This window comes from Rhagoletis pomonella, unplaced genomic scaffold, assembly GCF_013731165.1.
Source record: "Rhagoletis pomonella isolate Grant_MI unplaced genomic scaffold, Rhpom_1.0 Rhpom_scaffold_00004, whole genome shotgun sequence".
NCBI classification, from domain to species: domain Eukaryota; kingdom Metazoa; phylum Arthropoda; class Insecta; order Diptera; family Tephritidae; genus Rhagoletis; species Rhagoletis pomonella.
In genome coordinates this window covers 23,841,999-23,864,598 of record NW_023458558.1, presented here as the reverse complement: position 1 = coordinate 23,864,598, position 22,600 = coordinate 23,841,999, and the positions used below count along the sequence as shown (strand labels likewise).

Here is a 22,600-nt window from a genome sequence, read left to right as displayed (position 1 = left end):
CTGTCGTAAAAATTTCGAGCTTTATTAATATTCTTTAGTTTTTAGCCCATTCAATTTTAGTATAATAAAGTGCAAGTTTAAAGTAGCTGGGACTTACCGTTCAACTTGGCAATTTTGTTTTGTCGACGATGTCAGCCATTTTCTTCCATACGAAGTGTGTTCGACGATTTTTTTATATGGAGGAAATTAGCAACACCTTCATCAAAGAAATCTTAAAAAACTTAGTTATATTAAAATTTAATGGGCTAAAAAACCACACACTCAAAATAAATATAGGAAATCGAATTAAATAGATCGAAATTTTTACGAAAGTGTGTTGGTTTTTTTAATGTTGCACAAAGTTTGAACCTTGGATTTGTACGGCTTTTCTTAAAATATAAAGCGTATTTTTACAAAAATAATTAAAATTGAATAATATTAAGATAAATGGTCAAATCTTCTCGTAAAGTTTTGATAAACACTTGAAATTCTATTAAAATGTCAAATTTTAGTACTGAATCCAAAGAAAATGTCTCTTTTATCCATTAATAATAACTTAAATATGCTTTTTGTTAAGATGTATACCTGAAAATGTGTGCATACATATTTGCGTTAAATGCAATACATGCGCACGTGGAATCAATTTGTAAAAGTGTAAAATACGTAAACGTATGTACATAAACAATAAAACTTTCTCATGAATACCATAAAATCATTGGTCTTGAAGGGAATGTACTAAGAAAATATGTGAGCGAATTAAAATGTGTAGACAATTTATAGCCGAAAAGTACATTTTTTGTATAGATTTCGTACTGAAAGAACAATTTCATATCCCAACACTGATACAGAATGTAAACAAACACAGGGTTGCAAGGAAAAAAAGTTGAACGAGCTCAAAGTTGGCTGGCGACCAACTTTGTTGAAAGCGATTAGTTGAAAGGCCGTTCGGACGAGGCGATTTTTGCTTTCAACTAAAAGTTGCCTGAAAAATCGCCTCGTGCGAAAGCCCTATAAGCGGTAGAAGTTATATGTGCTATTTTGGAAATTACCACATCTTGTCATTAGACTTCTTTCTCTAGACTTCAGCAGGAATCGAACCCGTATCATCGATGTGCAAAGTCAGCAATGCCAACTACTTAGCTAAGTACACCCCGTTAACTATTGTTGCTTGTCTATCTCTTTATTCAACCTACTCCAATAAAGTTCAACTGATTTGCCGCTATTTGGTTACTCGATCCAGAGACAGCTATGTATCGTGACGAGGGTAGCGCCAGTATGGAGCACACATAGAGGTCATAGAAGATATCCTTTGATACCTCGCCTTGCTCCTATTTCGAGACGTGTGCTAGTGCAAATGAGCTAGGTGTTAAAAAATCTTGTAACGTGACGCTCATCTACCGGGATGAACGACAGCACTCGACCGTACCCCGCCCATCGAATTTCGTGGATGACGGTGATGTAAGCCTTAGTCGTTTCAACGACCTTAACCAACCGAGCAAAAGCACATTTCCCATTAAGGGTTGTTTCCGGTGCATAACCTCAAATCATAGCCCTTTTTAATCTTTTCCTGGCCGTCATCAAATTATTATTTTCCAGGAATGAAAATTTTGAACAAAATTGTGTTTTTAAAGTCGTTGCTGCCAGTCGAACCGGATCAAAATATTGTTATATTTTTTTTTTAAAGCATCCCGTTTTTAATAAGCATTTAAATTATTAGAATCACGGATGATGAGGGTCTCAGATAGTTGGGTAATTCTTACCTAATTAAAGATCAGACCAATAGCTTTTTAATTATTTGAGCATCGATTCTGTTTATAGCCAGACGTTGATCACTTCTGTTGGAAATCCTTATTCTAGGAGCTTAATCTTTAACATTAAATGGCAAAGAAGGGAGACGTAGGGCCAGTTTTACCACAGAGGCTTTTAGCCAAGGATCCAATGTACATATTTCCCTATGAAAAAATTATTGCCCGACAAGTAAATTAATACACGTTAAAAATAAATCACGACAATTTGGTTCAAAATTACAGTGCACACTTACTTCTTTATGTCTAGTAACTTTTTTAAGATTGGGCCAAAAAAAATCATAATAAAGAAAGGAATCAATGGCGGCAAAAAAAATTGGCTACAATTTGTCATTTTGTATTGCAGATATACGTTTTATCGGTGCTCCGCATTGATTATTGCGAATGCGAATGTTAAAATTAATGCGGAAGCTCCGCGGTTGCGAACGCGATTGCGAATATTCGCAACAACCCTAATATGTATATATGTATATGTACATATCGCTAGCTTGAGTGAAAAGTTGAAAAGTTCCAATTTAAAAATTGTACAAGAGAGGGAAAAACTTCTTATAGCCATTATCTTCAAGCATTGAGCAAAGCTTTGAATACAACATTTTGCCTGTGTAAAGCAAAGCAAAACTCCATCCAATCAGAGGGATTCAATCTTTATTAAAAGATTTCGTACTATTTTGGCTTTATCAAATTTTCGGAGCTTCTTGGCAAATTTTCCTTTCATTGAATATAAACGAGAAAACATAAAACTAGCACCTTTACCCTTTTCGAAACGATGCATTTTTAATTTCTCTAGCCTCCTGTATCAAAATATGAGTTTTCATAAAAAGTGGACTTATCAACTTTTCACTCTAAGCTAGCGATATATATTTGTACATACATATATGTAAAGTACTTTCATAAGTAAATACATACATACATATTTACTTGTACATTCTATGTATTTATGTTTATATATATATGAATATTTACATAAATATGTACATATATGATAATAAAATATGTATTCTTTAATGCATATATGTACGTAATAAATATGTATTTACTTGAAGGTAAATAAATACATACTACATATGTATGTATGTAAGTAAATTTAAGCACACATTGAAGTGTTTCTTAAAAATAGAATATCAGACTCTTAAAGCGCGATCTGAATAATAATGCTATAAAACTTTAAAACCATACCCTTCTATGTATACTCAGATGCATTCGTGTACAAACGTCATACCGCCAGTTTAGAGCGAAAATTCGATAAGTCCAGCTCTTCAAATTTGAAATAAGAGAAGCAACGAGTATGTATTTCCAACATTTGCTTTTCTTTTAAACAAATCAATAATCTAGAATTCGACGTTAATGAAACGTTTGTCGAATCATCGAATTAAATTAAAATAGTTCTAGTAAAAAATTTACTAAAAACACAGTGCAACAAATTTCAAAATGTTGGAGGTGATGGGAATCGAACCAACAGCATTTGAATACGCTGGTTAATAATGAAAAAATACCAAAAGGATTTGAAAAATTTGATTACCATTTATTTTTTAACTCAATTTGTAATTTGTGTGTTTCAGGTGTCATTTCTGAAAAACATTTATTTTTATTATATATATGTATATGTAAGTATATACATACATATATGCATGTAGGTATGAAATTTTTGAGCAAAATCAAACAAAAAAATCATTGTACTTGTTTATTTTTGAACCCTGAATTCACGACTTTAAATCAATGTGTGACGAATTTTATGCGCGTGAACGTGACCTGATTTTAGAAAAAATCACGGAATCTACGAAAATTTGTGTGAGTGATATTTTTGAGTTAATCGAAAATTTTTTAAATACTCGGAATTTTCGGAAGGCCTTTCAAAGAAAATGTTAATGACTGGCAACAGAAAAAGTTTCCCGTTTGACTGTATTGTATATGGAAATTAGAGTAATCCCTACCACCTTCACGCAACCAATTTTAGTTTAAAAATATTCAGCCAATTTTCGTATGTTTCCTTTCTATATAATTTAAGAGCCTTTAACGAAGAAACTAATTCCAGTCTTTAATCTGTGGTGTAGAATTTGTACCAACTTTTCTTTCGATGAAACATCCGCCAGCATAGAAGAGCGTGCGTGATGTGTGTGTGTTTAAAAATCCGACGTCGTGAACGTACGTGACTGTGCTTAATTTTCAAAGCTTCGGTTTAGAACATGATCCAAAATAAGTCACGCGCCCATCTCTAAGGTGTGAAGCGAAAATTGCTGGAAGCCGAGATCCGATGCCTATGACTTTTCAATGCTACAGGCTAGTACACCACTGTTGCCTTTGCTGATGAGATACTACAATGTTAAGTTACCAGAGACTGAGTGCTGGCTTACCCACAAAACTAAGCCGGAACTTACACATTGTAGAATCTTGAATGAAGGCTCCAAAAGTGGCACAGGGTCAGGATCCGTGGTTTATATCGAAAGAAACATGTTGTTGTTGTAGCCCTGTACATAGGATCCGTGGTTTATATCGAAAGAAACATGTTGTTGTTGTAGCCCTGTACATAACCCTCCTAGTCGTTTTGTTCAAGCTCCACTAAAGGGAGTGCCAGGAAATGTTGCACTCCGACTGGGTTGGACCAGAGGGTGAGGGCCTTAGTTGAGTGGGCCCTTAGTTGAGTGGGATTTCATGGGAATGCGAAGAGGTGTGCCGAATCATGGGGGATTACTCTGCGCAGGCGGATCAAATGTTGAGCACATCAGAATCTATCCTTAAGACGATGAGCTGCGTATTAGAAACAAGATCGAGTTTACGTGTCTTTAGTGGCAACCCTGCTGCACTGACGAGTGACATAATCCATGTCTGTCGATGGTATCTCATAAGAGAATAATTCATTTTTATTGCTATTCTACTGATTTCTACTTTAACTGACAATTATGACCAACTGCATAAGAACATGATTTATGTTTAATTTAGCTTTATTGCTTTCTTAATTATTATATTACTTTTTAATTATGAAACTCTTCCAGCAAACGAGCAATGTAGATCCGATGCCTGTTTGTATGTACATAGATACATACATACATATGTATATACTCATACCCAATAAACATTGGGCTTGGTTAACAATTCGAAAATGATTGGAAAAGCAATCTTTTTTCGAGTCTCATCTCCGATAACGTATGTGAAATAGGTTAGTATTCGATTCCAGAGCTAGGCCATTCTCAGCAGAACGGAACCTTCGTTATCCAATGTATTTTTCCTTCGTTATGAATTCGAAATCCAGCCTATTATCGAATTGAAATTTTAATGAGAGCGATTTTCTTATATTTTCGTTCGAGAATGAACTGGATTTCACTTTCTCTCTTGTTACTATGGTTTTCATGTTTTTTCGAACCCATCTCGAGTGCATTTCCATTATAATATGAACCCTCGAAAACTAAGATTGGTTATGAGTTCATTATCAGCTCGATATGTATGTATATTGGTTACCGAAGGCCATTTTCGAATGTTCGCCAAAATGTTTATTGGGTATAATTATATATAAATATTTTTAAGCGCACATCCGTAAATGAGTGTTCCTATTTTTTATGTAATTTTTTTCTTTTCAGTTTATACACGGTTTGAATAATTTATGCCGTCCACTATATATTCTAAAGCCAGTGTGAGCACCGCAGAAACATCAACGTTTCCAGCAACATACTAATATCACATCCAACGCTGTCACTGAACAGCTAGCAGCTATTAGTACGTCTCAAAATAACTGGCTCACACTGGTCCCAGACGTGCTGTTCCTTTTCAGCTGATCAACGCATTTAAATAAGTAGATAAATTCAATACCATATTTAGTGACACAAAAACAACAGCAGCGATCGCGGACAATATGGCAGCCGTTGAAGTACGTAATGGTTATAAATATTATGGCAGCAAATCCAATCCGAAGATCATACTTAATTACCTGAATATGAATGTTATGCGCGGTTCAATGTAAGTGCTTGAATTTAAGGTACTTTCGAGCTGTAAGTACTTGGGACACATAAATACATACATACATACATACATATGGACACACGTAACAGTTTTATATAGCAGCACTTCTAGCAGAGAAGTTTGATAAAGTTATACATAAATATAAAGTTAAAATTTTTGCCAACCCTCATGTAGATATGGGCTTCTTGGTGCTTCAGGCTGTGGAAAAACTACGCTGCTTTCATGTTTGGTAGGCCAACGTCAGCTTAATAGTGGCAAAATCACAGTACTGGGCATGACGCCCGGTCAGCCAGGCAGTGGTATACCGGGAGCGCGCATTGGTTATATGCCCCAAGTGAGTAAAATTTATATGATAAATATTTATTGGATTATTATTTAAATAAATTAAAATAAACCTGCTTATTGTTTGCTGGGTTAGAGCTGCTTCGGCATTTGCATTGCCGTACGCATTTCGCGCCTACCTCAGAGAGTCGGTTTTTATTAAAATGACAAACAATAAACATGAAGTACAATATTTGGAATCTTACATTTAATATCTAACTTATTTTGAATAATATCAATATTATTTTGAATTCATGTCTTGTAATTCATCTAAACTACGCTTAAAAATAACCAAAAATTGTTTGGATACGTCCTTTCGCCTGTGAGTAAGCAATCTAAATCCTCCAATTTCTCGTAAGATCACTTCCACCATATGACCTTCTTCTACTTCTTTATCGCTGTAGCGGCGTAAGTGATTTTGGCCGAGCGCAATAAACCACGCCAGTCTTTTCGATTTTGTACCAACCGACATCAAATTGGAAATGCCAATTGAGGCCTCTTTTCCTCTGCTACCAGCACCGGGATCCGCGTTGTATACTTTCAGAGCTACCGCGTTTGTGTCCATTCGGGCGGGTCCGCCCGCCTTTCTTGTGGATTGGGAAAAACACACTTCAATTTCAGCCGACCATATTTTACTCGCCGCCATACTTGAATAAGTTTGCTGTTTTTCAGCGGGGAGATTGTTAATGGCATCTCGTCAGTCCAAAGTAGCAATTGTTGGCTAGATTCTCCTTTGGATCTCTAAGTTGGCTTTATTAGCGGTAATAGTGCTGCTTTCTAAATAAACAAAGCTCTCTACTTTTCATACCCGAGCGCACCTGTGCATAAAGTTATATCAACTTTGTTCGCATAACGGGTGGCTGTAAAAGTTTAAATCAACGATGGGCAGAGGGAGCTTTTACTCTGCACGCTACTATACTAAATGTATAGAAAGCTTAAAAGAGCTTTCTCCGCGGTGCCCAAGCTGGCGATATGTACGCATATGTATTTTAACAAAAACTATGAAAATTCAATTTAAAAGAATAAGTAAAAATTTTCACAAGAACGAAAGTGAAAACAAATCTGTCGAGAATGTTCTTCACGAGAAGTAGTATATAAGAACAAAATCCTGGGTAACGTTCCCGAAGCGAAGAAAATTCAAACAATGCTTTCGAGAACATTTTTAAGAGAACAAAATGGGAACAAAAGTCTCCGGAACGTCCTGGCGAAGTGCAAACCGGGAACAAAAGTTTAAGGAACTTTCTCTCAAAGAATGAAAGCCTTAAGACACGAATGGGCCCTTATTATAAACGACCTGGAAGTTGAAATAATTCAGCTTTTATATGACTTAGACTAAGCAATCATGGTTCTCACTGAAGCGATTTTTATCACCACATGCAGACGAGGCTCTCTTAACATCTCAAAACTTTTGTTCTCTAGCAGGGCGTTCCCCAGACTTTTTTTCCTATTTTATCCTCCTTGAAATGTTCTCGATACGTTCGTTCTCATTTGAATCGTTCCCGAAAGTTAAGTTTTGATTCGTTGTTTGTTCTCATTTTGTTTATTTTGAGGCCATTCCCGAGTTTTGTTCGCATTTTGTTCTTTTTGAGAACGTACCTGAAGCTTTTGTTCTCATGTTGCTCTCTTGGGATCTATACCAGCGTATATAATTTTAGTTTACATTTCATAAATATATTTTGAAAATGCTCTATTTTTTTTATTAATACATTGAAAAAATATTGAAATACAAAATAAATTAAATAATTTTTTATTTGTGCAGACATTTTTAGCAGTAATTTTTTTTTTGTTTCGAACGTATTTATCAATAGAATAAAATAATTTTTTGTATGCAAAAATACAAACAAACATATATTTTAATGATAACTTTACAGGAAATCGCCCTTGTCGATGAAATGACGGTAAAAGAGACCATCTTCTACTTTGGTCGTATTTACGGGTTAAAAGAAGAAAAAATAAGAGAGAAATTCAAAATAATGCGCTCATTACTACAGTTACCACCACCGAAACAGTTGGTGAAGAATTGCAGTGGTGGCCAACAGCGAAGAGTATCTTTCGCTTGCGCCATGATACATGAACCAGAATTATTAATACTGGACGAACCGACAGTGGGTTTAGATCCCATGCTGCGTGAGAAGTATGTTTACAGCCGGTTTCATCAGCAATTTAAATGGGAAATGATTTTTTATTTTCAATTTCAATTCAATATAAAATTTAAAAAATTTAAACCATTTTTCATTTAAATTGCTTTCGTGAAACTGGCCGTTAGTCTCTTCAAATTTTAATGATTTAAATTCTATTCATTATTTGTATGGAAATTATCTCTTCTTAGAATATGGGACTTTCTTGTGGAGAGCACTAGGAATAGCAAAATGGCTGTGATCATAACTACACATTACATTGAGGAGGCGAAAAAAGCCAATTGTGTAAGTAATTTCGAAAATTGCTTCGAGCAAGAGTACTGAGAAATTCAGTAATTATGAAATGGCAAAACATCTATAAGTTGTTATTTAATTACAATTGCTTTAATTTAGGAAAATTTCATCTCGTGATTAATTACAGTTTCCCGATATTACATAAAATGGATATTCCTATGCCGAATTTCCACTAGGTATTAATATAACCAAAAATTATACTATTTAAAAAATGCTCCTTTGAGTTATTATCAACGTTAAATACGACACGAGTATTTTTAAATAACCCACACTTTCATTAAAGTATTTACAGTTGTAATTTAATTCCCAGTGGAAATTAGGCGTGTCAATTTTGATAGTTACACACATATAAGTAATGTTTAAATAATTATTAATCGAAATTTATCACACAAACACGCATGTATGTATGTAGATCGGTTTAATGCGAAACGGTGTACTCTTGGCTGAGGACACACCAACAAACATAATGATTAAATTTGAATGCAGCTCTATCGAGGATGCATTCCTGATATTAAGTCAAAAGCAAGGTGACTCAGACGTGGTGCAGGCAGGTAACGTCAACACTTCACAACCACCGGCAGTTATGCATTCTGTTGAGGTAATTGACGCTACCTCGCCAGATCTCAACGAGACATGCAAAAAACGACCATTCGTCGATGAAAATGATAATAAAACGCAACCAACCAAATCGACCAGCCGCAACCGCGAACAGGAAACAGAAAATAGAAAACGAATATTTTTCACGACTCGTGGTCGGATCAAAGCTTTGATGACAAAGAATTTCGTACAACTCTTTCGGCAGCCTTCGTAAGTGTTAAAGTTAATGGCGTCTATTAACAATTTTTAAATGTAAACATCTTTTTTCAGCGGAATCATTTTTATGCTTCTCTTCCCAATAATACAGCTGTCGTGTTTCTATTTAGCCATCGGTAAAACACCAACAAATCTTAAACTTGGTATCGTTAGCGGAGAAGTAAGCGACTATTCGACATGCTTTGATAAAAATTTGAGGACAGTTTATAATCACAATGACACTTGCGAATTTCGAAAGATATCATGTCGCTTTATTGCGGAATTGGGTGACGATATCGCTGAAAGAGTATGTATCTTATATTTATATTTGCATTAGAATATACGTATGTATGTTAAATATTTAAAGTGTTAAGGTAAAGATGAGAATGGAAGAAAGCTGAAAATTTAAAAATCAATTGGTTTAAAAATAAATGTATGCCACAAATAAAAGATGATCGGCATAAGAGTATACATACATATGTATGTATGTAAATTGACTTACATAAGTGTCCATGTGCTGATTTTTTTTTTTTAATATTCACAACGTGTTTCAAGTTAATTTTTGTTATTTTTTAAAATATAACCATGATACAAAAAAGAAGGTAGTTTCATTACTACTATTTTTTGATTGTAAAGCGGATTTTTGAAAATTTTCGAAATTTTTCAAAATTTTTAACAATTTCCAAGCGGAGCCTAGTAGCCGCTACAACAACAACAACCAGAAATTAAATTAGTCTTTACGGTCGATTACGGATGGCAACCGAACTTCAGTTGGGTTTCCAATGGCTGAAATGGTATAGCAGATGGCAACTGGTTGCGTTGCAATCCATAATCGACCCATTATAAGCAATTGCAATTCTTACATTTCGAATTTCGGCACAGCGCTCCGGCTTAATCTTGCGACCTTCTTCGTAAGCGAAATCTGCCCCTTGAAAAATGCATTGAGCAGACGTACGGCACCTTAGGTAATACATCTTCACTCAATCTGCAAGTTTCCAGCCATTCCTCGCGGATGTGTTTCGTGCTTTTGCACTCAGGAAATAAGCAGCTCATATTTTTTATTTTTGAAGGAACTAACAGCCAATTTCACAATAAAATAAATTTTCTTTTAATTTTGAAAGTTATTTTTTTTGACAAAAAAAGATTTTTGGGCATGGTGGAATAATAACAAGGTGTTGTCAGTAGCGACGTGTTTGTTGTAATTTTAAAGATTTTATTCCTAACAAAAATCATAGAATACAAATTTTAAACTTTGTGCAAAAAACTATAAAAATTAACTCTGCAAGGTTTCACCAAAGTTTCAATCTTTTTAATTAGAATCTTTAGAAAAAAATTTAGTTTGCAGTTTTGTAACTCATTAAAATTGAGTATTACAAAAGTGCGGGTGGAAAGTTCTGGTCATTTGCTTCTCTTTAAAAAAAATGGTCGAACACACTTTGTATGAAAAAAATGCGTAACACCGTCAACAAACAAAAAGAATTGCCAAAAATTAATCGCTAACGCTTACGACTTAAAAGTGCACTTTATTATACTAAAATTTAACGAATTTTTTAAACAAATTTTACGGGGTAAAAATCTCGAGAAAATGATCTTACAAATTTGTTATGTTACTATAAGGATACTGTTTCAGGGCTAATACCTACATCTAGGATCATTGAAGAAGGCTTTAAGATCTGTAAGCTGTTGTGAAACAAATTTGAAAAATAATTTTTTGTCCCGTATTCGGCTCTCATAAATATGGTCTTCTTCTTCTTCTTTTTTGGCGCTGCAACCGCCTAAGCGATTTTGGCCGAGTTCAGCAAAGCACGCCAGTCGTTTCTCCTCTGTGCCAACTGACGCCAATTGGAAACGCCAAGTGAAGCCAAGTCCTTCTCCACCTGATCTTTCCATCGCAGTGGGGGCCTCCCTCTTCCTCTGCTACCACCAGCGGGTTCCGAGTTGAATACTTTCAGAGCAGGAGCGTCGGTGTCCATTCGAACGACATGACCAAGCCAGCGGAGCCGCTGTATTTTAATTCGCTGCACTATGTCCATATCGTTGTAAAGCTCATGCATCTCATCGTTCCATCGTCTGCGGTACTCGCCGTCGCCAACGCGTAAAGGACCGTAAATCTTCCGCAAAATCTTTCTCTCAAACACCCCAAGAGCCGCCTCATCGGATGTTGTCATTGTCCATGCTTCTGCGCCATATACCAGCACGGGCATGATGAGTGACTTATAGAGCGTGGTTTTCGTACGTCGAGAGAGGACTTTACTCCTGAATTGCCTACTCAGTCCAAAGTAGCACTTGTTGGCAAGAGTGATTCTACGTTGGATTTCAATGCTGACATTATTATGGGTGTTAATGCTGGTTCCCAAGTAAACGAAATTCTCTACTTTCTCGAAATTGTAACTGTCAACAGTGACGTGGGTGCCAAGGCGCGAATGTGCTGACTGTTTGTTTGATGACAGGAGATACTTCGTCTTGTCCTCGTTTACCACCAGACCCATGCGCTTTGCTTCCCTATCCAACTTGGAAAAGGCAGAACAGACTTCGCGGTTTTTGTTACCGATGATGTCGATGTCATCGGCATAAGCCAGCAATTGCACGCTCTTGTAGTAAATTGTTCCTGAGCGGTTCAGTTCTGCAGCTCTTATTATCTTCTCCAACATCAGATTAAAGAAGTCACATGAAAGGGAGTCGCCCTGTCTGAAACCCCGTTTTGTGGCGAACGGCTCGGAGAGGTCTTTTCCAATTCTGACGGAGCTGGTGGTATTGCTCAACGTCATTTTACACAGCCGTATGAGTTTTGAGGGGATGCCAAATTCAGACATAGCGGCGTATAGGCAACTCCTTTTAGTGCTGTCAAAAGCGGCTTTAAAGTCGACAAATAGGTGGTGAGTGTCGATCCTTTTCTCGCGGGTCTTTTCCAAGATTTGGCGTATTGTGAATACCTGGTCTATGGTCGATTTGCCAGGTCTAAAGCCACACTGATAAGGCCCAATCAGTTCATTGACGGTGGGCTTCAGTCTTTCACACAATACGCTCGATAAGACCTTGTAACCTATGCTTAGAAGGCTGATCCCGCGGTAGTTGGCGCGAATGGCGGGGTCACCTTTCTTGTGGATTGGGCAGAGCACACTTAAATTCCAGTCGTCGGGCATGCGTTCATCTGACCATATTCTGCACAAGAGTTGATGCATGCACCTTATCAACTCCTCGCCGCCGTACTTGAATAGCTCAGCTGGCAGGCTGTCAGCTCCAGCGGCTTTGTTGTTTTTCAGCCGCGTTATTGCTATACGTACCTCGTCATAGTCAGGCGGTGGAACGTCGACTCCGTCATCATCGACTGCGGGCTCGGGTTCTTCTTCTCCACAACTTTCTGTGCTGCTGCCATTTAGTAGGGCGGAAAAGTGTTCCCTCCATAATTTAAGTACGCTCTGGACATCAGTTACTAGGTCGCCATTATTGTTCTTACAGGAGTGCGCCCCGGTCTTTAAACCTTCCGTAAGTCGCCTAACTCTCTGGTAAAATTTTCGGGCATTCCTCCTGTCGGCCAGCTTTTCAAGCTCTTCGCACTCACGTATTTCTGCCTCTCTCTTCTTGTTGCGGCAAATACGTCTCGCTTCCCTCTTCAGATCCCTATAGCGGTCCCACATAGCGCGCGTTGCGCCCGATCGCAGCGTGGCCGTGTAGGCGGCATCTTTTTTCTCTGCAGCTTCCTGACACTCCTCATCGTACCAGTTGTTCTTTCGGGCTCGCTGAAATCCGACTACTTCTTCGGCGGCGGTACTTAATGAGCGGGAAATGTGGTTCCACTGCTCGCATATGTCGGTTTGTTGAAGAGTGCTCTCTGAGAGCAGGTGTGAGAGTCGAGTAGCGAAAGCGCTGGCTATCTGTTGTGATTGCAGCTTCTCGACGTTAAGCTTTCCTTGCATATTTGGGCGCACATTTTTTGCTGCACAGAGGCGGGTGCGTATCTTGGCTGCAACAAGATAGTGGTCCGAGTCGATGTTTGGGCCTCGGAGTGTGCGTACGTCTAAAACACTGGAAGCGTGCCTTCCGTCTATCACAACATGATCGATTTGGTTTCTCGTTTTTCGATCCGGAGACAGCCAGGTAGCTTGATGGATCTTTTTATGCTTGAACCTAGTACTGCATACTACCATGTTTCGGGCCCCGGCGAAGTCGATCAGCCTCAATCCGTTGTCGGACGTTTCGTCGTGGAGGCTGAATTTTCCGACGGTGGTTCCAAAGATCCCTTCTTTGCCCACCCTGGCATTGAAGTCGCCAAGCACGATTTTGATATCATGACGGGGGCAGCGCTCGTACGTGCGCTCCAAGCGCTCATAGAAGAGATCCTTGGATGCCTCATCCTTCTCTTCCGTCGGGGCATGGGCGCAGATGAGCGAGATGTTGAAGAATCTCGCTTTGATGCGGATTGTGACTAGACGCTCGTCCACCGGGGTGAACGACAGTACTCGGCGACGGAGTCTCTCTCCCACCACAAATCCAACTCCGAATTTGCGCTCCTTTACATGGCAGCTGTAGTAGACGTCGCAAGGCCCCAGACATTCTTTGCCTTGCCCCGTCCAACGCATTTCTTGGATGGCGGTGATGTCAGCTTTTGTCCTTACGAGGACATCAACCAGCCGGGCAGAGGCACCTTCCCCATTAAGGGTCCGGACATTCCAGGTGCATGCCCTCAAATCGTAGTCCTTTAAACATTTGCCGTGGTCGTCATCATAAGGGGGGGGGTCTCATCCGAGGCTTTGCCTTGCTTCTTCACTGGAAGTTCTTTTTACGTGGCGGGTCCCAAGCCCAGCGTACAACCCATTGCTGGGACGGGGGTGGTTTCGCAACCAAATACACGTTTATATAGCGAGCCGCTTGCTCCAAGCAGACACCCGCTTGCAGCCGCACCTACTGGTGAACAGACGCTACAGACTTCAGTGAGCCCTTAAACCGAATAAGTCAGAGTGGCCCCACCGAAGCTCCCTCTCTTTCTGCCGTGACCCAAGGCTCCACTCGGATTGGTTACCGCATCTCGCACATGGGTTGCTCACGTTGCCCAGAGTGCGCGAACGAGGACGCAAGAGTCGGGATTGAGTATAGCCATGCAACTGTAACTGCATACCCAGCGCAATGACTATACCCCATTGCACTCCTATGGTCACCGTACTTATATAAGTCACTGTATGTATGTACATATCGCCCATTTACTTCAATAGTGTCACAATCCATAAAATTCAAATTTTGAGTTAAGTATGCAGAAATTACAGCTACCTCTTCTTTTACCATTTACTGTATTTCGAAAGCCTAATTGAAAGACCTGCTAATGAGGAGGTCTTAGCGTTATGCTGTTCGCATTTTAACTTTTTTTTTTATTTTAATTAAATTTTAAAAACATATACATATATTTCTCTTTTTAAAACAACCAAAAGTAATAAATAAAAGAAATTTAAATAAAAAAGTAAAAAAACTAAAATAAAGCAAAAATAAATAAATAAATGGTTTTAGAAAAAATAAATTAAAATCGAACGAAATTTTTTTCTTCTCATTTAATTAAAAAGAAAAAAGTTCCGCCGCCCAAGACGCGAACTCTTGATCTTTCGAACGGCACGCCTATGTTCTGCTACTCGGCCATTGTGACTGTTGGAGCGACGCGAGCTAAATGGCATACAAGTGCTTTCTCCCCAAAACAGCTTTCACCAAGAGTGGTGAATGAGAGAGCTTTCTTCGTCTAAGACTTTTGTGCTAGAATAGCAAAAGTGTTTCGATCTATCTTGCCATCTGTCTTTCATTTGTCTGACGAAAGGCTATTTACTGTCTTAGCCAGTATTGCCCTGTTAATCAACATATGTACCTCTCTCTCTTCTAACATGATAATTTTAAAACAATACATTTAATCGGTCTACCCTTAAATAGGAAAAAGATTTTAACTATAATTTTTGCACATTGCATTTTCGTGGATTTCGGAGAAATCACATTCAGTTGAAAATAACTTTCCTATGATTCTAAATGGAATGGAGTGAGGTGGTGCTATACTCTAAGTCGGAGGAGTTTCATGTTTACCAGTTTCTATGTAAAATTATATTAAAATTTATTTCGCCATAATTTCACCATCCCATTTTTGCCATTGCGCCAATCTAAACAATTGCAATTTAAAGTTATTTCTTATTTTAGATATATTATAAAACAGAGGAAGAAGCCTACAGCGCGGCCAAGCGCACAGATGTCTTGGGTTATATAATGTTTCCAAGTAATTTCTCAGAATCAATAAGAGCCCGACTGGAAGATGGTCGGTATGCGGATGAAGGCACAGTGGAAAATGGGGAACTAACTGTCCATATTGATATGACGGGTGAGCACGAGATTATTGCATATAAACGAACAAAATTTGTCACTTTTCAACATATGTATTCTTGCTACTTTGCAACATTAAAAAATTAGATCAACAGATCGGCTACTTTATTGAGCGCAAGCTACGTGATAGTTTCGGTTCGTTTATGAAGGGCGTGTTAATCGATTGCAATCTACCAGCTAGTTTGGGAAACATTCCTATACAATTTCAGGAGCCTGTTTACGGTTCGTTAGATATTGAATTTCAGCAATATGTGGCGCCTGGTGTCGTTATGACGTAAGTATTCGAAGTTTCTCGAATTCAATGTTACAGATAAATATATATCATTTTTTGTAAGTACTACATACCAACCTTTACTACAAATGTACATATGTACATATTTACTGTTTTAACACACTTAGCATGGTGTTCTTCTTGGCCACTCTAATGACAGCAGCAGTATTCATTTCGGAACGCATGGATGGTGTTTGGGATCGCACTTTAGTAGCTGGGGTTTCCGCAATGGAAATGCTGTGGGCACATCTACTGACCCAACTCATTATAATGGCATTCCAATCATTCGAAGTAATAATGTATATTGGGCTGGTGTTCGACACCTACAACAAAGGTGATACGGCGACACTCATTGGTTTGCTAACATTGACAGCATTCTGCGGCATGCTTTTTGGTAAGCTCCAACTCACATTAGTAGTACTACATAATACATACATAAACAAAAATTACTATGGTGTAATATCTAATTCTTTAAGGTTTACTCATTTCCGTTTATTGCAAGTCGCACACAGAAGCAAATTTTGTTGCCACCGGCGCATTTTATCCAATGATAATTCTTTGTGGTAAGTAATTGACAAGAAAATTGACATATGTAATTGTGCAGCTGAACTTGGAAAATAGTTCGCATTAAAACATACACACATAATTTGTTAATATACCCTGCAGGGAAGACCCGTACTAGTGAATCAATTTTCTATTTTAGTACTAATTCTTTATCGGCAAAACTTAGTATTTAGATTCTGACCAGTTCAAAAGTAGCGAAATGTGGTACTTTTACAAAACTATTACATATAATTTTTTTTTTAAACGACAATATCGCAGCTATGAGTGCAAAAGATGCTAAGTATAATGTGATGCAAGAAGCAAGAACAATTAAAAATTCATAGTTTTCTAAAAGATATTTTACTCTAACCCACCAGTGGTCCACGGAAGACTCGACGGGGGTCCACGGTGACGTGAAAAAAATATGGGGGTCCTTGAGTTGTAAACGGGGGTCGATGAAGATTTATCTGGTTTCGATGTAAAGAACCGAAATGGTTGCTTGATAGCCTCTTTATTTACTCGGCACTCGTGCGTTTCACTACAGGGTATATATGTTTGCACATACATACACATACATATGCACGTAGATACGTAGTTACTCATAAACATTTTTTTCCAATATTTTCAGGATTGCTATGGCCACTAGAAGGTATGCCGAAATCTTTACAAGAGATTGTCTTATTTTTTCCATTTACAATACCATCTATATCAGCGCGAAATATTATTGAGAAAGGTTGGTCCATTACAAACGGGCAAGTTTACAATGGATTCATAGTAATGTCCGCATGGATTGTTATATTCTTTACGCTCTGCATGGTGGGGCTCAAGCGAAAGGCTTAAGCTGATAACGGGATTTTGCGCCAAAGAAGAATGTTGTAGTATTACATTATTGTTTTTATTTTTTACATAATCATAAGTTTCGTTTTCGGTTATGTAAATAATATTTAGCATACGGTACAAATTCATACGTACGTACTTAGAAATAGGAAAATTTAAATGCAGGCATTACATACATACCTACATATGTATGTGTATATTAGGGTGGTCCAAAAATACATGAGAAAAAGTAAAGTCGGAATTTTTATGCTCTCACCCCCTAGGATTGTTCTATACCGAAAAAAATATACCCATATTTTTTTATTTTGAAATCAAAAAATTTTTTTGAGGTCGCTCAAAGTTGTCCATGTATTTTATATGGGGGAAAAACGACTTTTCGTAGGTACGGAATTCTTCGAAATCAATATTTTTCGATCGGAAACCTCTGCTTCTCTTCAGGAAATTGCCAATAATAATACCCAATCATTCATTTACCCATTTTATCATAGTAACTATATTTTATAGGTCCACCAAAGCCCCCAGAAATGTCAGAAAATGCTATGGGGGGATAAATAAAAAATCTTTAGTACTAAAAAATGGTTAAACAAATAATTGGGTATTGTTATTGGAAGTCTCTTGAAGAGAACCAGAGGTTTGCGATCGAAAAATATTAATTTTTAGGAATTCCATACCATTTCTACGAAAAGTGGTTTTTTTCCATATAAACGACATGGAAAACTTTGAGCGACCTCTAAATATTTTTTGATTTCAACTAAAAATAGGGGTGCATTTTTTCGATGTAGAACAGTACTAGGGGTGAGAGGAATAAAATTCCAACTTTACTTATTTTGGACCACCCTAGTGAACATACTACATACATACATACATACAAATAAAAAATGTTAATAAATTAGGCCAGAAACTACAGAAAATATCCAATTTACATACATACACATATGCATATATAATTGGGGAACCCACAAGGTGTCATAACGAGCGTATTGTCATATTTCGTGTATTCACAACGGCTTCATATTGTTGTATGTAGTAAATTTTAAACGGTTAAATAAATCTTTGGACGACTTGAAACCACAACCAACTAGCTTTTAACAGTATGAAAACTTATTATATGACTTTTATGGTACCTTAAGACCCCCTTAGTATATCTTTAAGCATTTAAAATTAACGACAAAAAAACAATACGAGACTTGCGACACCGTTGTGAATATCCCGATAATAATACATTATTGTTGTTAAGATAAATAAGTATGAAATTCAAAACAACAACAAACAAAAAGATAAATTTGTCACTACAAGACTTATCATGACACCTTTTGAATCCCGAAAAAGTTTATACAAATTTTAATTGTGATCTGCGTACAATAATTTTTTACTCTTTTAATTATAAAGTGGTAGGGAAATATGAAAAACATTTTATATGTACATATATTTATATAATTAGGAAGGAACACCAATGTTTGTATCTAATGGGAGTAAGTGATTAAATATAAAAAATGTAAATATCAGTTTAAAAATAAATTTAATTTTAAGCAACTACAAATATATGAATGTATTTTTAACTTAAATTAAATCTTCTGTTGGTCTGCTAAACCGCACTTTGTTTAGTAACTGGAGCATTTTATGTGTAAAAACAATAAGGCACAGTGTTTTCTTCATATATATCAAGCGTTCATAAGGCGCTTTAACCCAGTGCACTGCGATACAAAACGGATGCATAGACCAATTTTCAATACGCTTTGAAACTCAAAAATGTACTCTTTCAAAATTGTTTTCAATTCGGAACTTTTTTTATTTCTCTGATCGCACATAGGGACGAATGGGGAATATAGTACGTTAGAAATGTTTATATTAAATTCTCAAAATTCAAATGGCGGAACCAATATGGCGAACGACTTTAAAAAAAAAAAAATATTGATTGTTATGAAACTTGGTATCTAGGAGCGTTGGTCGTCGATCATCTCGAAACTGGTATTAAATTTTCAAAATTCAAAATGGCGGACGACTTTTTTAAAATAATTATGGATGGTAATGAAACTTGATAGCTAAGAACTCTCGCAGTCACTGATTACTGATTACACCTCATTTTTGAAAATCGAACGAACGGCGCAGATCTGTTAACCTGGACAATAAATTGCTTCGCATATTAGATATAAAGATTATACAAAAAATATATGAATAGGTGGCAATCTTCGTTGAAATATTTCTGTTTGAAAACTATTTCAGTCCTCTTTCATTTGGTACCAAATTTGTTTGATTTGGATATGCGGTTTGTTTATTATTACGAAAGGACTTTTATTTCGGACTTAAAAAATATTTGGCCAAGTTTAACTTTTTTTGCTGGACATAAAAAATAAATGTCCGGCTTGACTGATTATTTTATTTCAAATAAAATAAAAGTCCAAAGATAATTTTTTTTAAGGACTTTTATTATAAAAGTTTTAAAAGTCCCGGTCCCTGGGAGGAAATGAGCGATACTTTCAACAAAAAAATTTCCCAAAAATCTTTGGTAAGTCTCAGATACCTCAGACTTACACATTATTATACTAAAATAGAAAGGCCTAAAAAACTGCATACTCGTTTTTTTTTCTAAGGAGTGTAATTAAAAAGTGTAATATTTTGGTGCAAATTTGCAGAATTTGCTTTAATTTTGCACATGCTTTGGAGCTATGATTTTTGGAATTTATGTTGTAGAATTAACCATATTTTAATAAAAAATTTGCGAAAAATAAAATAATTATAAAACCGTTGCCCGTATTGCGAAATAATCGCTGTACCTAAACTTTACTGATTGACTGTATATTATTAACAAAAATCGCTAAATAATTATCTATTTTGACACAACTGTCATTTATTAATAAGAATAAAGTGACAAGCGAAATTATTTTATCACCGCTTCAAACAAAAAATTATTTAATTCTTCTTCTAAAACTGCTGCGTTGCGTTAAAAGTCAAGATTTTGATGTTACATTGTGGACTGGTTTATAAAGAGTATTGTAAAGGGACAGTTAACCAAAAAAAAGTTGTATATTGAAGTTACTCATCTTCAAACTTGAATATCTCTGCCATTAGCTAAGCTATTTAGGTACAAGTAATTTTTAGCAAAAAAAACGACTTAAAAAAATATATATATCTATGATTCAATGATCTGATCTAAACCAAATTAGTATGGGACCACCTTTCCATTGCAAAAAGAATTATCGAAATCGGTTGACGTGGTCCAAAGTATTGCGAAAAAGTTAGCGAAAATTTAGGGCTGTTCGATGAACGCACTGGAATGCTCCAGTCCTCGTTGCCGCAAGCTTTCGCTGGATAATCGTAAATTTACCCTAAAAAATTGTCATTTAGTCCAAAAAATCGTAAAATTTTTGTTTATTGTATTTTTTTTTTTAACAAGGTAAAAAATACAAACCCATATGCAATGTGGTTTCCATTTAGTTTTGTAATAGCTCTGATCCAGTACTCTCCAAAAATTGCTCTCATTTACAGGAATTTTGGAGTACGGGGACACAAAAGCATTTTTTCTGTAAAAACGTCATACTGCCGATGGCTTGACACTTTTTATGATTATACCAGAAGAAAAAGTTCGGGTAAAATCTTGCAACTTTATTATCTACACAACTCTCCAAAAATCGCTCTCATTTACAAGATTTTGGGGTACGGGAACATGTTTCCTGTAACTTCCTGCAATTTCGTGTAAAAACCTGTAAGTTCATGGAGTACTGGATCAGAGCTATTACAAAACCAAATGGAGCCCACATTGCATATGGATTAATAAAAGTGGATTTGCAATTGTTAACGACAATTTAAAACACAACTGCTTTTAAATAGTTGAACCCCACTGGTTTGAAGTTTTTGAAGATTTTGATCCAGTTTTAAAGTAGGGGTCTTCACACCGAGCTTGGTACTCGGTGTTCGGTGATTTTTCCCAATGTATTTTCTTTGTGTAAAATTATTTTATTATCGGTGTACCGGATACCGCTGCCGAAAGGCATAACGCATACGGGTAAGTAAAATTCCTTAAATTTTATGTTACAATTTGTTTTTTTTAGGGAAAAACTACGAATCCGCTGTTGTTAAACATAGTTTTCCAGACTAATGGTCTGATTATGCATACTTCGCATAACTTCGCACACTTCGCATAAACTACAAACTGTAATTTCTTTGGTACTTTGTATGTAATTTGTATTTATTCCATTACCCAGAGATTAGCAGAACTTTTAATAACTTAACGATCAGTTTAGATTTTGCTTCACATTTTCTTGAGATACATTTTTATTGCACTGGTACAAATGGTTGTGCGAAGTATGCATAATCAGACCATAACAAAAGAAACCTGTAAACGACGTTCACAGTTGATACAATTACAGGGCGTCAACCAGCAATTTATCAAAACTACCAAAATTGATGTGAAGTATGCATAATCAGACCATAACAAAAGAAACCTGTAAACGACGTTCACAGTTGATACAATTACAGGGCGTCAACCAGCAATTTATCAAAACTACCAAAATTGATGTGAAGACCCTTAGTGTAACATTAGCATTGAACAAATACCCACTCTCTCTTTCAAATCAGTGTCATCAGCACAGTATATACAAGTTCTGATCCAATACATACGAAAAGTCCTGTAAAACTGTCAAACAGCAAAATTACTCTCTGAAGTGAGAGTAAAAAGTGAGTAACAACAAAAAGTACGGGAACAAAAAAACCATTTTTTCTGTAAAAACGTCAACCTGTGATTGCTTGACACTTTTCATGATTTAACAGAAGAAAAAGTTCGGGTAAAATCTTGCAACTTCATTCTCTACACAACTCTCCAAAAGTCGCTCTCATTTACAGGATTTTGGAGGATTTCGGAGTACGGGAACATTTTTCCTGCAACTTCCTGCAAGTTCGTGTAAAATCCTGTAAGTTCATGGAGTAATGGATCAGAGCTACAGTAATAAACCTTTTCGCAGTTTCTCACCAATTGGTCCCCGAGGAGTACTTTTGAGTTGTATGCAACGTTTTCGTTTAACGTGCACTGCAACACTTACTGTGGGGAATTTCGCCTCATGATTAGAAAAAGTTCTTTTCGAGGATAAAATATATATAATTGTGTTATTTATGAACAGAATGTAGTTTAAATATAATATCAATGCTTAATTGACGGTAATATCAATAGTAAAGAACATAATTATTGCTTGTCTTTCTTTAAACTGGAAACTCAAATCGTAATTATAGCCCTGAATGGAGTTTTCATAAATGTAAGTTTAAAATCAATAAAATATCCATTATGAGATTATATTTTTATGAAAACCGTGAATTTTGTGAATTTATAAAGG

The 22,600-nt window shown here is 36.5% G+C and overlaps 1 protein-coding gene across 1 annotated transcript in view; it reads left to right on the top strand.

Annotated features, from left to right (window-relative positions):
- LOC118737295 (ABC transporter G family member 20) overlaps positions 1–18,818 on the top strand; it is a 35,883-nt gene extending 17,065 nt beyond the window's left edge. The window contains exons 2-12 of the mRNA XM_036467705.1: positions 5,357–5,732; positions 5,910–6,069; positions 7,928–8,190; positions 8,386–8,479; positions 8,901–9,295; positions 9,356–9,587; positions 15,446–15,623; positions 15,713–15,899; positions 16,025–16,290; positions 16,373–16,459; positions 17,068–18,818. Of these exons, the coding sequence (XP_036323598.1) occupies positions 5,629–5,732; positions 5,910–6,069; positions 7,928–8,190; positions 8,386–8,479; positions 8,901–9,295; positions 9,356–9,587; positions 15,446–15,623; positions 15,713–15,899; positions 16,025–16,290; positions 16,373–16,459; positions 17,068–17,279 (2,178 nt within the window). The 5' untranslated portion in view covers positions 5,357–5,628 and the 3' untranslated portion in view covers positions 17,280–18,818. The remainder of the gene's footprint in view (positions 1–5,356; positions 5,733–5,909; positions 6,070–7,927; positions 8,191–8,385; positions 8,480–8,900; positions 9,296–9,355; positions 9,588–15,445; positions 15,624–15,712; positions 15,900–16,024; positions 16,291–16,372; positions 16,460–17,067) is intronic.
- Positions 18,819–22,600: the final 3,782 nt, after the last annotated feature.